Source organism: Poecile atricapillus, chromosome 1 (assembly GCF_030490865.1).
Source record: "Poecile atricapillus isolate bPoeAtr1 chromosome 1, bPoeAtr1.hap1, whole genome shotgun sequence".
Classification (NCBI taxonomy): domain Eukaryota; kingdom Metazoa; phylum Chordata; class Aves; order Passeriformes; family Paridae; genus Poecile; species Poecile atricapillus.
Window position 1 is genome coordinate 24,837,227 of NC_081249.1, and position 19,470 is coordinate 24,856,696.

Below are 19,470 nucleotides of genomic sequence, written 5' to 3' on the forward strand. Positions count from 1 at the left end.
TCATTTTAGAGTATATCAGATATAAAACCCTAACAGTGGCAAATGTTGGTTTTTTTAATAGGTATTTTCCATAGAATTTGCCATTTAACAATTGTAACTTCTTGATCAAATAAGAGATCTATTTTATGGGTTTGTTAATTCAAGACTACCTAAGATGAAACTCAAGATACCATCCAATAACCTTTGTAAATGTTTGCTTTGTATGTTTCTCAGGAAGCTTCACAAGCCAATTATTTCAGCTTCCATAATGAGCTGGTTTTAATGTCTTGCTGTTCAACACACACCTAGTTAAGAGCTGTCATTAACTCTGTTGTCTTCTTTGTTCTGTAAGGTTCCAAGCAGTTTGACAGAGTTCAAATCAATACAAAGTAAGAGTGGATGTTTTTTAGCCTTAATTCCAGGTTTAGCTATCATGGATGAAACTGCCAATGGATCAGAAGAATGCAAGAGCTTTTTTTTTTTCCCATTGGTTTCAGAAGGCTTAGTGTCTGTGCTAGCTAGACTGGCTTTTAGCGTTTAGTCCCGAAACCTCTACGTCCTGCTGTAAAGTGTTATTTCTGATGGTGGGAAAAACCACAATTATTAAATACCTGAAATAAACAGCTAACATCATTCACGCTTGAGATTTAATGCAGTAGAATACATACACTGGAACAGAGGAAAGTGTTCTTCAAGCACCAAAGTACAAGAAGAACCTAATTTTAAATAAAAGCAAAACTAATCCTGGTGGATAAAAACCATAAATTATTCATGTTAAAAATAACATCATTCTCAGAATCAATTGGTCTGTGGCTGTAAGCATACCTCCACTTTATGCCATCTATACCTGTACCCTTACTCCTGCTCTGGGACATGTGCAAGGACACAACAGTCCTCTACCAAAAAGACAGAAGAGCAGCAAAAGAGTTTTTGCCATCAGGAGACCTTTGCTTCCACCTGGAGTAGAAGATGCCTTTCAAGTATGCAAGCAGTTGGAGCCAAGGTACATATGATCAGTGCCAGGCCTGGGCCTGCTGCACTGTTACTTGTGTACTTGCTGAATAGCCAGGAGGAAATGTGATCTGCAGAGCGGTACAGCTCTTAGTCACAATCCCACTGCAGTATGTCTGTCTGAGCTTCAGGTAAACTGTTGTTTCAAGGGGACACACATGCATTTAATATTGTCAGGTCATGTTCTTATATTTTTCTTAGGAATCATTAAAGCTAAAACTTCCTTTAAATTAAAAACTGAAAACCTAAAGTAAAGAGGTGACTCCTGAACACCTTAGAAGGGATTTCTATGTTTTTTGTCCCTTTATCTACGTGTGTCAGAAGGCAATGTTTCCCCTCCATCCTTGATCAAGAAGGAAGCCTGTTAGAAGCACAGCTGTGTGTGCTGCCCACCAACAGTGCTGGCAACATTTCTGTGGTATGCAGGGAGGATCTTTGGGGACTTTGGCTCACCTGACTTCTATATTTTCCAGTTTCCAGTCTCAGGAATACCTGTAAGATTTGCCCCCAGAGGTAAGATTCCAGAGCATGTTTTGTATCATACATGAATAAAGCTAAAAACAATTTTCCATTTCCATTTATTATTAGGAGACACATGCTTTGTAATGTTTTCATTTTCCCCCGTTGCTAAAGGTGCTGTATTTTTTCATCTAAAAAGTTCAACCACACCATCTTAGAATTACTGACAGAAGAAAAAGGTTGCATTTGCTGTGTTAACAAGAGCATGTTTCCAGCATCTGTGGCCCTTCTCATCAAGTTCTAGTTCAGAAACCTTGCAAGGAAGCTGAACCTGAGAAAATACAGGGGCAAAGGTTATAAAGACAAATTACAAACCAGAAGCAAAGATGAGCTAAATCCACTGCAGTTGTCTGAATCTCTGTTGGTGCTCTGTAGTAATCTGTAATTACAGACACATTTTGACTTAACTTTTATAGTCTTTTTTACAAAATCTAGGTGCTTATTGGTTTGTTTCAGAATCTTGTTTGATTTTTAAAAGAAGACTAAAAATTGCCTCAATCTTATTACAAATGCTTGGCTCAGAAATATTGTAAATTTTGAGTGGTCATTCCACCAAATATTCACAAGATAAAGAGTATGTTTTATAGAAGGGAAATCATCTTGAGAAACCTATTTGAAAAGGGTAATTCTGGGGACAGGGAGTAACATTGCAAAAGAAAGTTCATTGGTGGACATATACAACTAATTAAACTTCATTGCTCTCACCAAAAGTCTATTACCTTTTAGCACCACCTACTACTGTTCTGAAAATCTACCCACCAACTGCTCTTGACATACACTGTTTGTTTTCCATCAACACATGTCTGTTTTCCATCAGAAGTGTTTGGGTCCTGCACCACAGATGACAGAAACAAGTCTGAGGTTTGGTATGAATTCAGTCAGGATTCAGACTGGTGTCTTTGTCAGTGGTTTCCAACTGCTGAGGTGTATCTCTCTTGAACTCACTAAAGGAATGTGGAGCCCATGGAATATGTGGCACTTGATCTGTATTCATTCCATTGACACTCTGGGACAACTCAGATGTACTTTTGCCTTGGCCTTCTACTGCAATGCACATTTACTTCTTCCAGTCAGAATTTTTTGCTCACCATTAATGTCAGTGTAATGCTGTTTAAGGTCACTATGCTTTGGAAGTGCACCAGTGCAGCAGGTGCAAGAAAAAGAAGGCAGTAGCCAGGAAACAGGTGAGAGAAGAGGCAGTGAGTGCAACTGCCTTGGGGCAAACAGAGGAGGAGATAAGGTGTATCCAGTGAAATACCTGTTTTCTTACTTGACTGATAAGAAAAAAAAAAAAAAAAAGTTTAGAATGGCAGGCCAGTGTTAGGTAGGCATTTGGAAAGTTCACAAAGTTCTTGAGCTTTTACTGAGAAGCAGAAAAAGGACAAACTCAACTAGATTTGTTTTCTGGATTTTAAAATCTATTCATCCAACATCATGTTGTGACATGAACAGGTATTTCTGGCCTAAAAATCTGTAAACAGTATATACTATCCAGGGCACAGCCAATGCATATTGCATAAAAGGTTGAACCAGGACTTTGCTGATCTTTGTACCTGCAAAACACAGCTCTGCTCATCTTGCATGTTAACTGTACTTTAGTTTCAAAACTTTTGACCCCAAGCAAAATCAACAGATTTGTAAAATTCTATTACCATCATCCACATAAGCATGAATTTAGTCTCATAAACAGACAAACAAGCAAAGAAAAAACCCTCCAAGCATATGTAACTATAGAAGAGGGATTAAGCTACTAAATGGTGCAGAAACAGCAATTCATTAGCAGGAATAAATCCATCTGATTCCTCTGTACTATGAAGTATAATGACAAATGATCAGAAGACACTATCTTTTCTAATAAACAGACACAGCTGTAATGATTACATAGTATTTCATATACCAATATTCATCTAAGGCAGAGGAGGAGAAAGGAGGGAGCCAGAATTCCTTGTACCAGCTACACAGTACATGCATTTGTGGAACGTTTGGAGGTTGGGATTTTATGTTCGTCATATCAAGTATTCTGAACTTTGTGCTGATTAACTGGAATAACCATAATGACTGGAACATCTACAATTACTAAAACATTCTATTATATGAAGTATATTTTGTATATATGTATGTGACACAGTAGTGCAAGTTGTCGATCTGGTTATAAGTTCCCTTGGTTCCAATTGCTGTGAGTTTAGATCAGTAGTAAGGCAACAGCTTCAAGAAACTTCTGAAAACCTCAGATATCTGGGTTTCTAAATTGGAAAGATTTCCTATGAACAGAGGTTTGGGAGCCAAAGGAGGAGAGATAGATACTTTTATCCTCTAGTCAAATATAAGAAATAGGAAGAATATGAAGCCTGGAAATTTCTTCCTTCTTCAGCATGTGACATTCACTTCTACTTGTGAATTCTTCTCCAGGCTAAGAATGGGCCCCTAATATGAAAAAAAAACATCTAAAACTCTATTCAAAATCTCCCATTTCTCACCAATTGTAGTTCAGAGGCAAGAGGCCAAAATAAGAAGAAAGCAGAGGAGGAGGAAAAGCAGGTAAGGGTAATGGGCATCGGCTCCATACCTTCTGAAACTTTCCACTCTAGAGATGTACACACAGACTTGATTTTATCCTTCCCTCCCCCTGCAGCTTCCTAAACAATGACTGACCTGCTGCTGAGCCTAGAGGGGGGTGTGCAGAGAATTAATATTTCTGGGTACAGGTATATATTACAGCACTATACAAAGCACTGAGCATCATCTTTAAGGGCTGTAAAAGAGGACCTTCAAAGTGGATATCAAATGCATTGTCAGGGGAGCTCACAGTCCCTTCCTGTCCCAGGGACTCGTGCAAAGTCCCATGATGGTTTTCTCTCCGTCACTCTTCTAGTAACGTAAGAGAAGCTAACAGAGGAGAATCTAGTAGACAGCACTTTTAAGAGCCAGATGATACCAAGCTCTCTAACCTCAGCACATCCAAACTATCAATATTTTTGAGCAGATTGCTGAAATTTAGCAGGCTACCGCTACACTTCAGCGTTTCCCTTCCTGATTTTTTTTTTTTTTTGCCCATTAGGAGGAGGGACAAAAGTTCCTGTTTAATAAATTAGCAAATACTTTTACAAACTCATTTCTTATTCATACGTGTAATTACTTGTGTGTGTCTAGAATGATAATTATCTTTTTTTGCAAGAATGACTCTTTTTAGGACTCATCTGTATTCTTTTCAGATGTCTTGTCTCTACTGAATCATAATTATTTGGCTTGAATTCTTACACTACCCAGGGGACTGTTAACTACCTTTAATTGCTGACAGTGGTTCACCTTTTTGAAGGCAAGGGTGAAACAGGGTCTAACTACCAAACTGGTGCCAACAATCTAGAATAAGTATTCCCAGGCTAGTGCTGCCATTAGACAAGCCACTCTCTATGCCACAGTAAACCAGAGCACACAGGTCCAGAAACACTGGCTTGGAGCACTGCCTAGGTGCCAGGGTGCTTCTAAGTAAAAAAAACAAAAAAAAACAAAAAAAACCCCAAAAAACAAAAACTACACGAAGATTTTTGTGTATGTGAGGTTTACTTTTTACTTCAGCAACTCATTTTGTTACAGCAACTCATAGAAACAGAAAACGAGAGGAAGACAATAACGGGAGAACTTACAGTTATCTTCAGAAAACAGGGAAGTGCCCTCTGACATTTGCCCGAAACAGCGCGTCTGTATCACTTCAAAAAGTTTGGTCTACTCTCCGTCTCCACTCCTCAGAAAATACTTGGGTGCATGTCTCCCACTGGAGGGTGGCAGGGAGGATATTGGTAGTATTGCTGAAGAGCTGCCTGTCCTTCCCTGAAAACCCCAGCTCTGGACGTTCACACACGAAGCTGGCTGATGGCAGCAGCAAGAACATTTAACAGGGGCTGAGACGCTGAGGTGCCCAGCGAGGCCGTCGCTCCCTGCAGCGGGCACAACCTCAGGGCCTCACTGAGCAGCGACTGCACCAGCGAGCCGGGGCGCTCAGAAGTGATGACTCAGTCTCCCCTAAATTAGGGGATTGCCAGTGACGTCTGCTAAAAAAAAAACAAGAGGCAGAAAGCGCACGTTGTTTTGCTTCAGCAGAGCTGGGGTAGGTCTTTCCAGCTCCGCCTTCCCCGCTCCTCGCGCCCCAATCCTGGCAGAGCCGGGTGCCTGCAGGCTGCGGGACATGACGACTCCAGGACACAAAGGCAACGCTGACCGACAGCGGGGTTCCTCCGCACGACCCCCGCGTCACTCCGGCGGAGAGAACGCGGGAGGCACAGGGCTGTACCCGGGCGCCCCTTCTGCTCCTCGCCAGCAACCATGCGGGACAGGGGCGTTCCGCCGCCAGCCTCCTCTACAACGTAGCTCCCGGCGGCGTCCCCTAGTGACCCTTCCCTCGCCACTGCGCCGGACAAGGGAGCCACAGCAAGTTCTCTCCCTCGGCCGCCCTCCCTCCTTCCCTTTTCCTCCCCTCCCGCCTTCCAGCCAGCCCGGCCTCTCGCGTGCGCAACCGCCGGGGGACCGCTGGGAAACGTAGGCGCGCTGCGTCCCTAACGGCTCCATTTTCTCCCCGTCGCCAGAGGAACGGCGCATGCGCAGGCCCGCCCCCTCCCCTCGGGCGTTACCGCCCCTTCTGCCGCGGCGCGCGGTATCCCGGGCAGCGGTGTTACAGCGGGGATTGGCCGAGAGAGCCGCGGGGCGGGACGCGAGGGGCGCGGTGATTGGCTGGGGCCGCTGTCAGGCGCCGCGGGGTGATGGATGCGGGTGCCCGCTGAGGAGGGAGGGACGGAACGCTCCCCGTTTCCCAGCGGCGTCCGGCGCCGCGCCGGGCACAGCCCAGCCCGCAGCGCGGGGTGGCGTCGCACGGTTCTCAGTGTTCCCCTCTCCTAGGAAAGGCCTCGGAGCCGCTCCATCCCGGAGCGAGCTTGCAGGAGGCGAGACTTCTCCAAAGTCCCGGTACCGTACCGCAAAAGCATTCACTTGCCCCCGTGATCCCTCCAGCCTCCCCGCGGGCCGCTCGCCTCGCAGCCTCCGCACAACTTCACCGGAGCCTCCGCCTTCCCCGGGGCTTCCTTCACCCCACGCCCACGCCGGCCCTGCGCCGCCCGCCCCCTGGCTCGGCCCGCATCCCCGCCGCCTTCCCTCCCTCCCCAAACGTGAGTAAGGGAGGCGGGACGATGGATATGCGGAGGTTCCGGGCGGGGGAAGGGATTGAGTGTGTGCGGTGAGTGTGAGTGTGTGTGTGTGTGTGTGTGTACACAGCGCTGGGAGAGAGCGCATGCGCCCTGGCTGGCGGGGCCGAATGTTTCCCAAGTGTTTGAAACTGGTATTTGGGTTTTCCACGTTGGATCTAGCGCGGCGTATGGGAGCGAGGAGGCTGCGTTGATATCGCCGGGGAGCGGCGGCGGCGGCGGCGGTGAGGAGGAGAGCGGGGAAGGGGGGAGCGGAGGAGAAGCGGAGCAGAGCGGCGCTGGCGCAGGCAGAGGAGCTGCCGCTGCCTCTGACAGACACTTTGCAGAGCACATTTTGTTTCCAGATTGTTTCGGAGGAGCTGGTTTAAGCCCCCCTCCTTTCTCCTCCTCCTCCTCCTTCCCCCCCCCCTCCCCTCCCCACACACACACACACACACACACACACACACACACACAAATCCCTCTGATTGTTCTTACCACCTCCTTCGTGAATTACCCACAACGACAGCCATTCAATCAGCTGCTGCTGGCTGTAGGGAACTAGCGGAGGGTGTGTGTGTGTGTCTCTCTCCCTCTTTTTCATACAAGAGGAGTCAGATGTAGCTTCCCTCGGTTTTTTGGGGGGGAGCTACCGAGAGAGGTGGGCAGGGAGTGAGACCTTCATCGGGGTTACCGTCTTTGAAGGGAGCAGCACTTGCTTCTCACACAGAGAGGTGTGGGGAAGGATTTTTTTTTCTTTGCCGGATGAAAATGTTGAGTCCTGCAAACGGAGACCAGCTTCACCTAGTGAACTATGTGGAGGATTATCTGGACTCCATCGAGTCTATGCCCTTCGATCTGCAGAGAAATGTCTCCTTGATGAGGGAAATTGACGCCAAATATCAAGGTAAGTGCTTTCTATATATGTGTGTGTCCGTGTGTGTGGTTTGGGGCTCAGGGGGGAAGGGTGTCTTTCCCTTTCTTTTCTTTAGAGCTGAGACTCGGCTCCGTTTGCCCCTCTGCACCCCACAGGGATGGTAGTTTTATTTTTGGGAGGTAAAAGGAGGAAGAAAGCCGGGAGGAAAGATCCGAGGAGAGAGAGGGACTGATCTGCAGCGTTAGCTCTTGTCATGGGGCGGAACAAAAGGTCTCCGGCTTTTCTTATTAAGCAAGGACTCTGCTTTTCTGTGTAAATTGCTGGCCAAGAAGGCGGGGGCAGGGAAGTGGGGTGTGCGGTGCACAAAGGGGGGCCGTCCCTGGCCGTGGGGCTGAGGTGGAAGGGTTTGGGGGTACGGAAGAAAGTGCTGGGTGGATAGAGGGGGAGAGATTACAGCACAACATTTAGGAATGTACAGTATTCATTATGGCTGTAGTAGGGGAGAGAGGCAGCTAGTGAAGGAGGGAGGGAGGAGAGGGGGGTTAGGCGAGAGTGGGGGGCAGGGTATGCTTTCTTTGCTCCCTTCTCGGTGGGTTTCGTTTCACCCGGTGAAACAGCCCCGCTCCGTGGGGCGGGGGGGCCGAGGGGGCAGGACCGGCGTGTGCGGTGTGAGTGGGTGGGGGGGACGACACACACGGTCGCGTTTACGGCAGGGCTGAAGCGCCCCCTCCTCTCCCCGCGCTCGGGGCACGCCGTCCCCGTCCCCACGGGCGGAGGGAAGGAAGGGGAGGCCGGTTTGCGGGACTCGGGGCAGCTTTGTCACTTGGTCGCTGGCGTCCGCTCGGGAAGGGAGGGGGAGGGGGGGGCTCTTTATTCTGTGCCGCAGGTAGCGGTGACAGCCGGGGTGCCGGAAAAGGAGGACCCCCTCTCCCTGCCCGCGCCTCTGTGCATGTGGCCTTAGGGGCGGTGGGCAGGTCGCCCTGCCTGCCGTAGCCTCAGCCGATCCTCGGGCAGCTCGCCCTGAGAGCCTGTCAGTTCCCGGGGGAAGGGTCCGGGGGAAACTTCCTCAGGAGCCCGCGGGGGCTGTCGGGGGTGGGAGGGGAAGAAAAGGACAAGGCGGGCATCGCGCCCCACTAATCCACGTCCAGCGGGCACCTCCGCGCTGTGCTGGGAAGGGGCGTCCGTGGTCTTTTTATAGACACCCCTCGTTAGCATATCGCGGTTCGCCACGCCCGTCGGGGGCGCTGATAGGGCGGGGGCGTCCCCACGGGCCGGCCGCGCCCCGCCTCCCCGCGCGGATTGGCTCCGTGGCCGGGCCGACCCGTCTCGCGCCCCCGCCCCCTCGTGACGTTTCGAGAAGCAACTTTTCCGTGGGGTTGATTTGAATATCTCGGCCGGCCCCGGCCGGCGCGCTCTGATTGGTCGGGTCCGCAGCAGGGGGCGGGGGAGCCTTGGCCGTCCGGAGAGTGAGTGACGTGTCCCGGGGGGAAGGGGGGGGGGCGCGCCGCTGCTCCAGCCGCACTTCGCTCGTGAATGGCCGGAGGGGGCGGGCGGGAGCGCGCTCCCTCCCGCCGTGATTGGCCGCTGCTTCGCGTCAATCAACTGCTTGTTACCCCGGGAGGGCCTGTTCGGGACGGCGGAGGCGGGGCCGTCCCGCCCCCCCCCGCGTCCCCGGGACCGCCGCGGGTTCCGCGGGGACGCCCCGGTTTCCTGCCCGAGAACAATGGCGGCTCCGTCACCTCCGGGGCGGCCCCGGGCGCCGCAGAGGGGCGGGGAGGGGGCCGGGCCCTCGCCCGTGTCCCGCTCGCCCTCGTTCCGAGGTGTCTGAGCCCCCGTGAGGCTGCGGAGCTGCGCTGGGAGTAATGCTCTGGCCGCATGGTTTCTCCCCGACTGAGTGGCGTTCGTGATGCCAGGAGAGTGCGTTCGCCAGTGGCTCAGAGCGCGGCTTTCCGCTCCCGCTGTTTGCAGCACGGGGCGGGAGCGCGGTTTCCTGGGATTGCCGCGAACTGAGGCTGCCGAGGCGGGCAGCTCCAGCCAGCCCCGAGCGCGGCACGGCCGCCCCGATGGCTCTCTGAGCCCCGAGCGGGCAGCGCGCTCCCGACGCCGGTGCTGAGCATCCCCGGCTTTGCAGCAGCTCCCGCTCCGTGTCTCACATACCAAACACGCCCGTGCCGGGCCGCGCTCGGCGGCGCTCTGCGGGATCCCAGCCCGCAGCCAGGGCTCCTCCCGCACAACAGCGCCGGGCCCGGAGCTGCTACCGGGCCGGAATGGCGGGGTGCAGTGCTAGAACCGAAGTTTTCTCAACGCCGAACTTCAGTCGGCAATTGTTTTATGCTGTTGAGACAGACTGTTCTTACTGGAAGATGCCCACCCACCAGATTCTGATGGGTTAAACTGATGACATCAGTCAAGTGCCAAAGCTTAAAGCATAAAACTTCTGCATTTCAGCCACTGAAAATTATTGACTCTTCTTTCTCAGCCTTCCTGGATGTGGAATCTGCTGTATGTTTGAAAGATCTTTTGGTGGTATCTTGGGTTTGGATTTCTTTTTGGTATCTTTTTATTGTTGTTTTGTTTCGGTATTTTTTTTAGGTAAAAAAAAAAAAAATCACCAGTTGCTTAAAATGGTTAATAGCATATTGGAATATTAATTTGGTCAGATAGGTTATATTACAGAACAGGCTGACAGGTCGTGCTTAACCAATGTGTGAAGCACAAACTGGTGGTCTAAAACCTAAAGTAAAGCTTATATAATATTTCCATGCCTTCACTGGAAAGCATATGTGTTTAAAAACTGCCCAGGAAAGACAAAACCTAAACCACAGGGTAACTCTTGGTTTGCATATGTGTCATATTCTCCTATTAATAAATAAATAAATATAAGTTTAAAAAAGTTTTGTTAACACCATTGGCACGTATGAGAGATCCTGGTTCCTGTTAGATAAACTGAGGTCAGATTTTATATCTCAGTATATTTTGCTCCTGTAAGACAAGATTATTCTAATCTGTGAAAAAGGGAAATTTCAGAGAAGAAAGGAGATGCAAGAAAAACATTTTGTGTGTTTTTGAGGGCTTAATATGGAGTGCTGAGTGTCCTGTATGCTGTTGATTTTTGTATCATAATGAAACTCAAAACCATCTTCTTAAAAATAAGTTCCCAGAGCCATTCTTGAAGCTTTAGATATTTTGTGCATTGTTGTTTTTTAGAACTGTTAGAACAATCTTTGAGGTGCAATTCAGGATAACATATTTTAAAGCAGAAGCTCTAGCTCTTCCCATTGTTGTCTATCATCTTTAATGTTATCTTTCAACTTTACCTCCTGCTTTGCAGTAAATATTTAATGAAGATAATATTTCTGTGTTTTAAAAGTAGCAACATGTATTTTACAGAAAGTATAGGTAGGAAATAATCTAAACATCCTGGATATTGTAGTCCTAATTTTGCAATCCAGGGATTTACATGCCTCATATTTTCAGCAGAAATAGCTCGACAGTATTGGCTGAAATAGCTTTGGGTCCAGACCATGTATTTGGTGCTTCTGCCTCTCCTGTTAAATAACCCAGCAGCATACTTCTACACTGGTTTGTGCTTTCTTTCTGTCCCATTCTTTCTCCTCTCTGTCAGTCACTGAAAATGTTATTATACTGAAAATGTCCATTAATTTCCCCTCTAATTTTGCAGTTAACCTTGGAACTTTTGATGGTACGTGTATTGGTTTAGTTAGTTCTTTTTAATTACTGAAAAGTTTAAAGGGAAGTGTTATCAACATACATAAAAATACATTTAGTCACTTTTTTCTTCTAAATCAGGATTTGCATTTCATTCCTGTGGGACCAACTAGAACAAAAGTTGTCCAGTGGAGCCATGAGCTGCTTGTCAGATACGAGCTTCAGGGTATCTGTCTTTGATCAGCACTGCATGTTACAAGAAGTTACTGCTGTATGGAAGGAAAAATGGGAGGTTTTGTTTTACCATTCTCTCTGTCAAAAATATTTATAGTTTTTATTTCTCCTTTGCAGAGATTCTGAAGGACCTGGATGATTACTATGAAAAATTTAAACGGGAGACAGATGCTGTGCAGAAGAGAAGAATGTTGCACTGCATACAGAGAGCCTTGATTCGAAGTCAGGAACTGGGGGACGAGAAGATCCAAATCGTCAGTCAGATGGTGGAGCTCGTTGAGAACAGAACAAGGCAAGTGGACAGCCACGTGGAACTGTTTGAGACTTGTCAAGAGACTAATGACACCACTGGAAACAGCGGGAAAGCCAGCCAGGATAAGTCAAAGAGTGAGACAATCGCACAGGCTGAAAAGCCCAACAACAAGAGATCAAGGAGACAAAGGAATAATGAGAATCGAGAAAATGCCTCCAATAACCATGATCATGATGACATCACCTCAGGAACACCAAAGGAGAAGAAAGCAAAAACATCCAAGAAGAAGAAACGATCCAAGGCTAAAGCAGAGCGGGAAGCTTCTCCCCCTGACCTTCCTATTGACCCTAATGAGCCAACATACTGCTTGTGCAACCAAGTCTCCTATGGAGAAATGATAGGATGTGATAATGATGAGTGCCCCATTGAATGGTTTCACTTCTCTTGTGTGGGACTCAACCATAAACCAAAGGGCAAATGGTACTGCCCCAAATGTAGAGGAGAAAATGAGAAAACTATGGACAAGGCATTGGAGAAATCTAAAAAAGAAAGGGCGTACAATAGGTAGTTTGTAGACTTTTCATAGTGAAGGAAAAAACCCACCAAACCAATGTATTTATTGTCAGTGTCACCTTTGTTGAGGTGAAAGGATTGTAAAATGTATATTTTTAAAGGAGGTTTAAAACTGAACCATTCCTGTTACAGGGACGGCAATAAGAAATTTTGGTTTTCATTTGGTAAGCTGTAACAAGAATGTGGTCTGTGGACGAACGTATTCCAAAAGTAAAATTATAAGAATATTTGGATGTTTGTTAAAAGATAAATGAATAATTTTCTTTATTTCTTTTCTTCTTTTTTAATTTCTTTTTTTTTTAGTGCTGGTAGCACTCTACCCATTAAAATTTTGACAAGTATCTCTGAAATGTAATTTTGTTTTCTTTAATGAAAAATGTTATTTACCTTTTGAGCAAAATTATTAAATAGTTTAACCACCTGGCTGTATCTGAATAAAGCTGCAATACACTGCAAATGTAACTTCTTTTGGTGATAAGCAAGAGCAAAGAAAAGGAGGGTAAAATTTGGTTCCTGCTACAAAGTGTCAGTATAACAGTTCAATAGCAAATGTTTAAATAGGCTTAGAGGATTATTTTTTAAAACAAAAAGTTAATGGTTAAATTTTAAACAACAAATATTTTATATGCTGGCCGGGTACCACAAAGGCCATTTTAAAATGATTGAATATGTTTTATATTTAACCAGGAAGTGGTTTAGTAATGAGACATAACATAAATGAAGCTTTATACTGTCACAGATAGTGGTGTAGCAATCCTTAATTTGTTTAAGTTGTATAAATGTACATTTTAAGTGGAGTTGCACTTACTGTATTATACTTGGAAATGCAGCCAAATGCCATTGTGTAACCAATGTGCATTTCCTGCTGTATGTATGAAAATTGTACAGATGTGATATTAAGAAATAAATGAAATGACTTTGACAGTTTGCTTCTTTAACAATCTTGTTTAATGATCATTCATATAGGTCAAAAAACCAAGAAGTTCATCTTTAACTTCAGCAGCTCCAAGCTCCTGTTGGTAAGCCTGAAACTGTTGTAGTGGTAACCAAATTACAGTTCTGATAATGAATCTTGGTAGTGCGTATGGCCTGCTAGGTCATAGGAGAGCCAAGATAGCATTTAACTTTCCATCCAAATCTTCTCATTTTGTGCTTGCAGTCACTCCCAGACCCAGACAGTTATCTGAAAATCAATAGTACAGAGCTGGTCTTGTTCAGTTGTTTCAATGCTTTTTTCACTGTGGATATAGATGACTCCATGTTTGTTATTGGGATCTTTTGTGTTTTGGCATTTTCAAAGTATTACTGCAGCTGTTCCAGGGCAGGCCTTTTTACTCTTCATGGTCACCCCATACAAAAAAGTACTTGCTGTACCCCAGGTGCTTTGCCAGGTATCCAGTGCTCTGTCCCTTGGATGGATAGTGAAGCTTGGTCAGACTGTTTCCTTCACCGGCATGGCTGGAGGGGCCGACATTCTGGCTGAGCAGATTTCATCTCCAGTCACCCTGTGGGCCTTCATCCAGGTGAGAAGGGAAGGGGACCAACAGTAGGAAGGCCATGGAATTGAAGGCTGTGAAATCCAGTGGGCCAGGCAAAAGATCCATCGCGTAAAAAGGTGGGAGCCTGGGGCTGTTTTTTTATAGGACACAGACTTCTCTGTATAATGGTGGCGTTTTGTTTCCTGAACCTGGAATGATGCTTTTTCCCCCATGTATTCCAGAAGATCCTTCTGTAGGAAGTAAGGTTTTGCATCTAGCCAAACACAAGACAGCTGAAGGGGTTCATTGTTTTCTAAAGATGTAGTGACGGGCCCCAAAATGCACTGCATAACCTTGCATGGATATTCCCTGCCAGACGGACATGCTCAGAGTGACAGGTAGTCCTGTTTTATTTCTATATGGGTGGTCTGAGTGTGTGCATCTGCATTCTTGATTCCAGTCCCTACAGACTGTTACGTTACGCTGAGCCACCTGTGCCCAGGGCAAGTGCCTGTTCCGAATCAGTCTCTGCTCCCAAGGTTTATAGTTGGTGTGTAATTTTTCTATTTTTTTACCCTTCCTTCTCCTTTCATCTTTTCTCTAAAGCCGCCTGGTTTTCCATTCTCCCTACACACTTACTGGTCTTTCCCACTCCTCTCCCTCCACCTGCTGTTGTAGAGGCTGATGCTGATGTTTCTGGTCTTTTCTGCCTCAGCTGTTCCACCGTTCTCCCACCAGCCTATGCTGAGAACATCAATACTTAGCAGCAGGACTGTACTAGCAAAACCCCAGTGAAACTTTATATAGGAGCTAGTGCAGACAAGGTTTCAAACCAAGCCTTTTCCACAAAATGTCTGCATTGATTCTGCAGGATATTTTGGATGTGAAAAGCCAGAAGGAAACAACAAAAATGCAAAAGAGGATAGTAAGAATGTTAAGCTATAGATGGATCAGTAGATCTATATTTATACTGCCCTTAAATAATTCCAGCTACTGAAGGCTGGCCATGGTCTCCCATTTTTCAGTCTTTTGCTGAAGAAAGATGCTGATCTTAGAAAAATCTAATAAAGAAGCTTGGAGTTATGTCCCTCTCCACATTTTTTTCCCAGGCTTGTGTTACCTTTCGAACTCCAGCTGTTGCAGGCTGCAGCACTGTTCTGCTTTTTGGCCCTGAGGGCTGAGTGGACTGGCACAGGACAGCCTCACAGGTCTGGTTTCAGTCGATGGGCACGATTAGCTGGATGCAAGGGACTCTGCAGTGGCACTAAGCTCTTTGTTGATGGAAGTGGAGCCATCTTGTGTTGTACTGACACACTGTCAAGTGCTGCAGACTGTGCAAACTTTGTCCTGGCTTCGGTACTTCGTCTAAAATGCTGTCTTAGTTATTCGCAGTGAATTTAATGGCCACAAGAATCTTCCATCTTTTGAGCCAATTTTTGTTATTTCTGCGTGACAGACCAGCTACTTTGCAAGCTGCCTTATTTTGCCCAGCAGAGTGATCTGGGGAGATCATCTGCCTGGCTTGACAAAACATGTGACTCTCTTGGTGACTCTTTCCCACTGGGGATGCCAACAAAAGGTTTGAGTGAGAGGGAGGTTCTTCAAGGAGCTGAGCTAAGGCTTCATCTCCATTTCCCATGGTTTAGTAAACAGCTCTCAGGTGTTGTGGCATTAATGCAAAGTATAAAAATCATCCGGAGTTTGCTGAGGAGGAAGTCCCAGCAGCAGGAGTCACAAACTTCTTAAACTTCTAATTGAAATCATTCAGGCAGCTGTAATTGCTGCTCTTCCGTGTGGTAGGGGTAGCAGGTATGTCTGTATTGTCTTGCTGAACCCTTGAGCTGATGATAAAGTCCTTCCAGCTATGGAAAAGCGCTGGTTTAACACTCAAGACAAGGCAGCTGACAGCAGGCCTTGCCCCTGAGTCGTCACTGTCCTCAGCAGCAGATTTTCTGTGCAGTGGGGCAGATGGCAGTGCATTACTGGTGCTGGAGGCACTAGTTGGGAAGTAAAGGCATCCCCAGTCAGCTCCAACTGCAAAATGTTTCCAGCAAGTTGGGGAGAGAGTGAGAGAACCACTGCAAGCCTAATCAGCAGAGCAGAGCATCAGTTTCAACAGTTATACCATCTGAAAGCATCCCAATTAAGCAGAACTGCTGTCTCCATTGAGCAGCAGCAACCTTGGCCATGCGTATCATTAGGTTTAAATAGGTTTCTTACTAATTAAGCACTGTTGCTGATAACCTGTATCCTAATTTCTTGGAGCGTGCAGAATAAATACAATCTAATTGGACTGCTCCACTGTTTTAATTTTTTATAGGATATTCTTAGTTAATCTTTTAAATTGTAATAACAAGGAAAGAGATAAAAATACTGTAAGCTGTTTCACAGAATATGATAAATTCTGTAAGAAAAATGCTTCATAACAATATCTTTGTAGTGAATTCCATTGTTTTAGTTAGATTTATCGTCATTCTCATGGCCTATTTGGTGTATGCACATAAAGCCCTCCCACCCTTGTGCAGGAATTGCTCAAAAGAGATAACAATTTCTGAGTGTGAAAGTAGTGTTGAGTGTCGAAAGAGTAACATAAGTACTGTAATGTCAAAAACAAATCAAGTTCATAATGATCCATGCAGTTTCCTACCTTTCCAGCTGTTACTGAAGTCCCAAATTTAACAAGGAGGAGGAATGATACGGTAAGGAGGAGCAGCAAAGCAAATGCAGTATGTATAGGAAGTGCTGTAAACAGTATTAAGGTTTTCTCCTGAGTTTAGGATTACTTTTCCAAGATTACTTTTCCCAGTAAGGTTTTTTTTTTTGTTAGTAATTAAAAAAATCAAAGGAATCTCTCTGCTGTCTCACATCAGAGAAGCTGCATTAGTGGCCAGGACAGTTGTGGGAGGGGCTGGTGGCGCTCCCCAGTTGCAGCCAAGATTCCCAGGTTAAATTATTCTTTTGGTTCACTTTATAAACAGCTTGCCAATGGTGCAAGGAGAAGAAAGGTGGGTGATACCAAACTTTTAAAAACAGGTACCTGTGTTTAAATTTCCAGCTCTTGAGAATTGTAGGTTAATTTTGTGGCGTAAGATCCCGCATTGGGTCTGACTGAGCTTTGCATTGGGAGCTAGAAAGGAGCTGATAACGCTGCAGTGTTTCGGCTGCTGCTGAGCAGCACTGGCACAGCCTCAGCACTGTCTCTCCAACATTCTGCCCCCACATCAGTAGGCTGGAAGTGGGCAAGGTCTTGGGAGGGGACACAGCTAGGCCAGCTGACCCAAACTGACCAAAGGAGTATTCCATACCATATGACGTCTACTTGGATATAAAAGCTAGGAAAAGGAGGAGGAAGTGGGGAACATTCATTATTTACAACATTTGCCTTCCAGAGCAACTGCTACGTGTCCTGAAGCCCTGCTTCCCAGGAAGTGGCCGGACATCACTTGCTGATGGGAAGTAGAGAATAAAATCTTCGGGGTTTTTTTCCTTTGCTTGTGCATGCTCAATCTTTTGCTTTTGCTTTGCTGACCTGCCTTATCTCAGCCTACAAGTTGTTTTCCATCTTATTTTTCACTCCCTTGTTCATCTGAGAAGGTGGGGTGTGATAGTGTGGCTTGGTGGGCACCTGGCATCCAGCCCAATACCCACCACAAGTCCTCAACCCACCACAGCCCTTTCTGGTGCCTAATGTGGGGTGAGACAACAACACCTATTTATATATATTGCATGCTATAGTGGTATTAGTTATCCAGTAGCAAGTTCCTGTGGGGAATACAGTTTGTCAGCTGCACTGCTTATCTCTTTATTTTGCTGAGTTTGGGAACATGTTAATACAAACAATGGCTCTGTGCTTTTCCCTGGCATTGATGGCCTTGCTGTGCTGGGGGAGCTATCTTGTGGAGACAATGAGGGAATACATCTCTCTCTTCCTACCCGGGATTGATGTGGATTCTTTTATTATGCAGGCTCCCACAGTCGTTGCTCATCCTTACATGATCTGTTTAATTAGTACTGTAAGCATATCATGGGCTTTGTGGAATCTGGTATCATGGTGGTGTATGAGAAAACAAATTTTGAGTGAGGTGATACCAAAATGTTCCCCGAAGAAGTCAGTTCCTGGGTGGCAGGGTGTGTGGAAGGATTTGGGCAGGTTCCTAGGGCGGTTATCACCTCCCATTGCCTGGGAGTTTACACCTGAGCAGGTAATCAACCCTGACAAACTGACCTGTCAGCTGATAGAGGGGTGCCTTGCCCAACCTGATGAAAACCAGCAGCTTCTGGCCCTGTGCTGGGGCCTGGCCTGTGCCTACCGAGCCACTGTTCAGCACTCTCAGAGGACTGTGACCGAGGCAGGGACCCAAACTGTGTTTGAGAACGTGATGGTTGAGACAGGAACCCAGACCACAACAACTACTGTAACTGTCCCTGTAATGGAAAAGAAAAGGTGGAGAAGGAGACCTACAAGTCTTTATTGTCAATTAGAAAGGGAGGAAGAAGAAGAAGAGGAAAAAAAAGAAGAGGACAAAGAAAAAGCAAAGGAAGAAAAAGAAGAAAAAGCAAAGGAAGAAAAAGAAGAAAAAGCAAAGGAAGAAAAAGAAGAAAAAGCAAAGGAAGAAAAAGAAGAAAAAGCAAAGGACGAAAAAGAAGAGAAAGCAAAGGAAGAAAAAGCAAAGGAAGAAAAAGCAGAAAAAGCAAAAGAAGAAAATGAAAAAGAAAAGAAAGAAAAAGAAAAGGAAGAAAAGGAAGAAGATAAAAAAGAAGAGGAAGAAGAAAAAGAAAAGGAAGAAAAGGAAGAAGATAAAAAAGAAGAGGAAGAAGAAAAAGAAAAAGGAGAAAAAGAAGAAGAAAAAGAAAAAGAGGAAGAAGAAGAAAAGGATGAAGAAGAAGAAAAAGAAAAACAAGAAGAATCAGCAGGAAAGGAAGGGTCTGATCAAGAAACCAGTCCTCCAACAAATAAATCAAAGAAAGGAGTGAAAGAATTCAAACAGGAGACAGAAATTACCCAGTCTCTGACATCATCAGAACTTCAAGACTTGCAGAAAGATTACAGCCGCCAGCCAGGTGAGCGGATTTCTGCCTGGCTGCTTCGATGCTGGGATTGTGGGGCTAATGGTCACCTACTGGAAGGTAGGGAAGCCCAACAGCTGGGATCCCTTGCTAGAGATCGGGGAATTGAAAGAGGAATTGGGAAAGAGACAGCAATTTGCAGTCTCTGGAGACGACTCCTCTCAAGTGTGAAGGCAAGACATCCATTTAAGGAAGATCTTGTGAACTCCCCAGGAAAGTGGACCACTGCAGATGAAGGTATCCAATATCTGAGAGAATTAGCAGTGCTGGAAATCATCTATAGTGATCTAAAAAATGATAACATCTCTAAAGATCCAGAGGATGTCCCTTGCACAATGGCCATGTGGAGGAAGGTAATTCAAAGTGCCCCTGCATCATACTCTAACAGTTTGGCAGCAATGTATTACCCAGAAATGGAGACACCGACTGTAGAGAGAGTGTCTCTTTGGCTCCAAAACGTAGAAGAAACTCTTTGTACCTCCTCATCCCTACAGGCCAGCACCTCAGCTGTCAAGGGTAGTCCAAGAAATCAGTCTTCTCCTGCCCTGATCAGAGGGAAAGAGAGCCCCAGACACATGACACGTGGTGCACTGTGGTTCTTTCTGTGTGATCAGGGGGAAGACATGAGGAAGTGGGATG

The 19,470-nt window shown here is 46.2% G+C and overlaps 1 protein-coding gene across 2 annotated transcripts; it reads left to right on the forward strand.

The window, feature by feature from the left end:
* Positions 1 to 7,445: 7,445 nt before the first annotated feature.
* Positions 7,446 to 13,208, forward strand: ING1 (inhibitor of growth family member 1). 2 transcript variants are annotated; one of them, XM_058855992.1, is made up of 2 exons: positions 7,446 to 7,587; positions 11,578 to 13,208. In XM_058855992.1, the coding sequence occupies exons 1-2, from the start codon at positions 7,446 to 7,448 to the stop codon at positions 12,279 to 12,281; spliced, it is 846 nt and encodes a 281-aa protein (XP_058711975.1). In that variant the 3' UTR covers positions 12,282 to 13,208. The 2 variants fall into 2 exon arrangements, with proteins under 2 accessions (XP_058711975.1, XP_058711983.1); XM_058856000.1 differs by lacking the exon at positions 7,446 to 7,587 and adding an exon at positions 8,995 to 10,059.
* Positions 13,209 to 19,470: the final 6,262 nt, after the last annotated feature.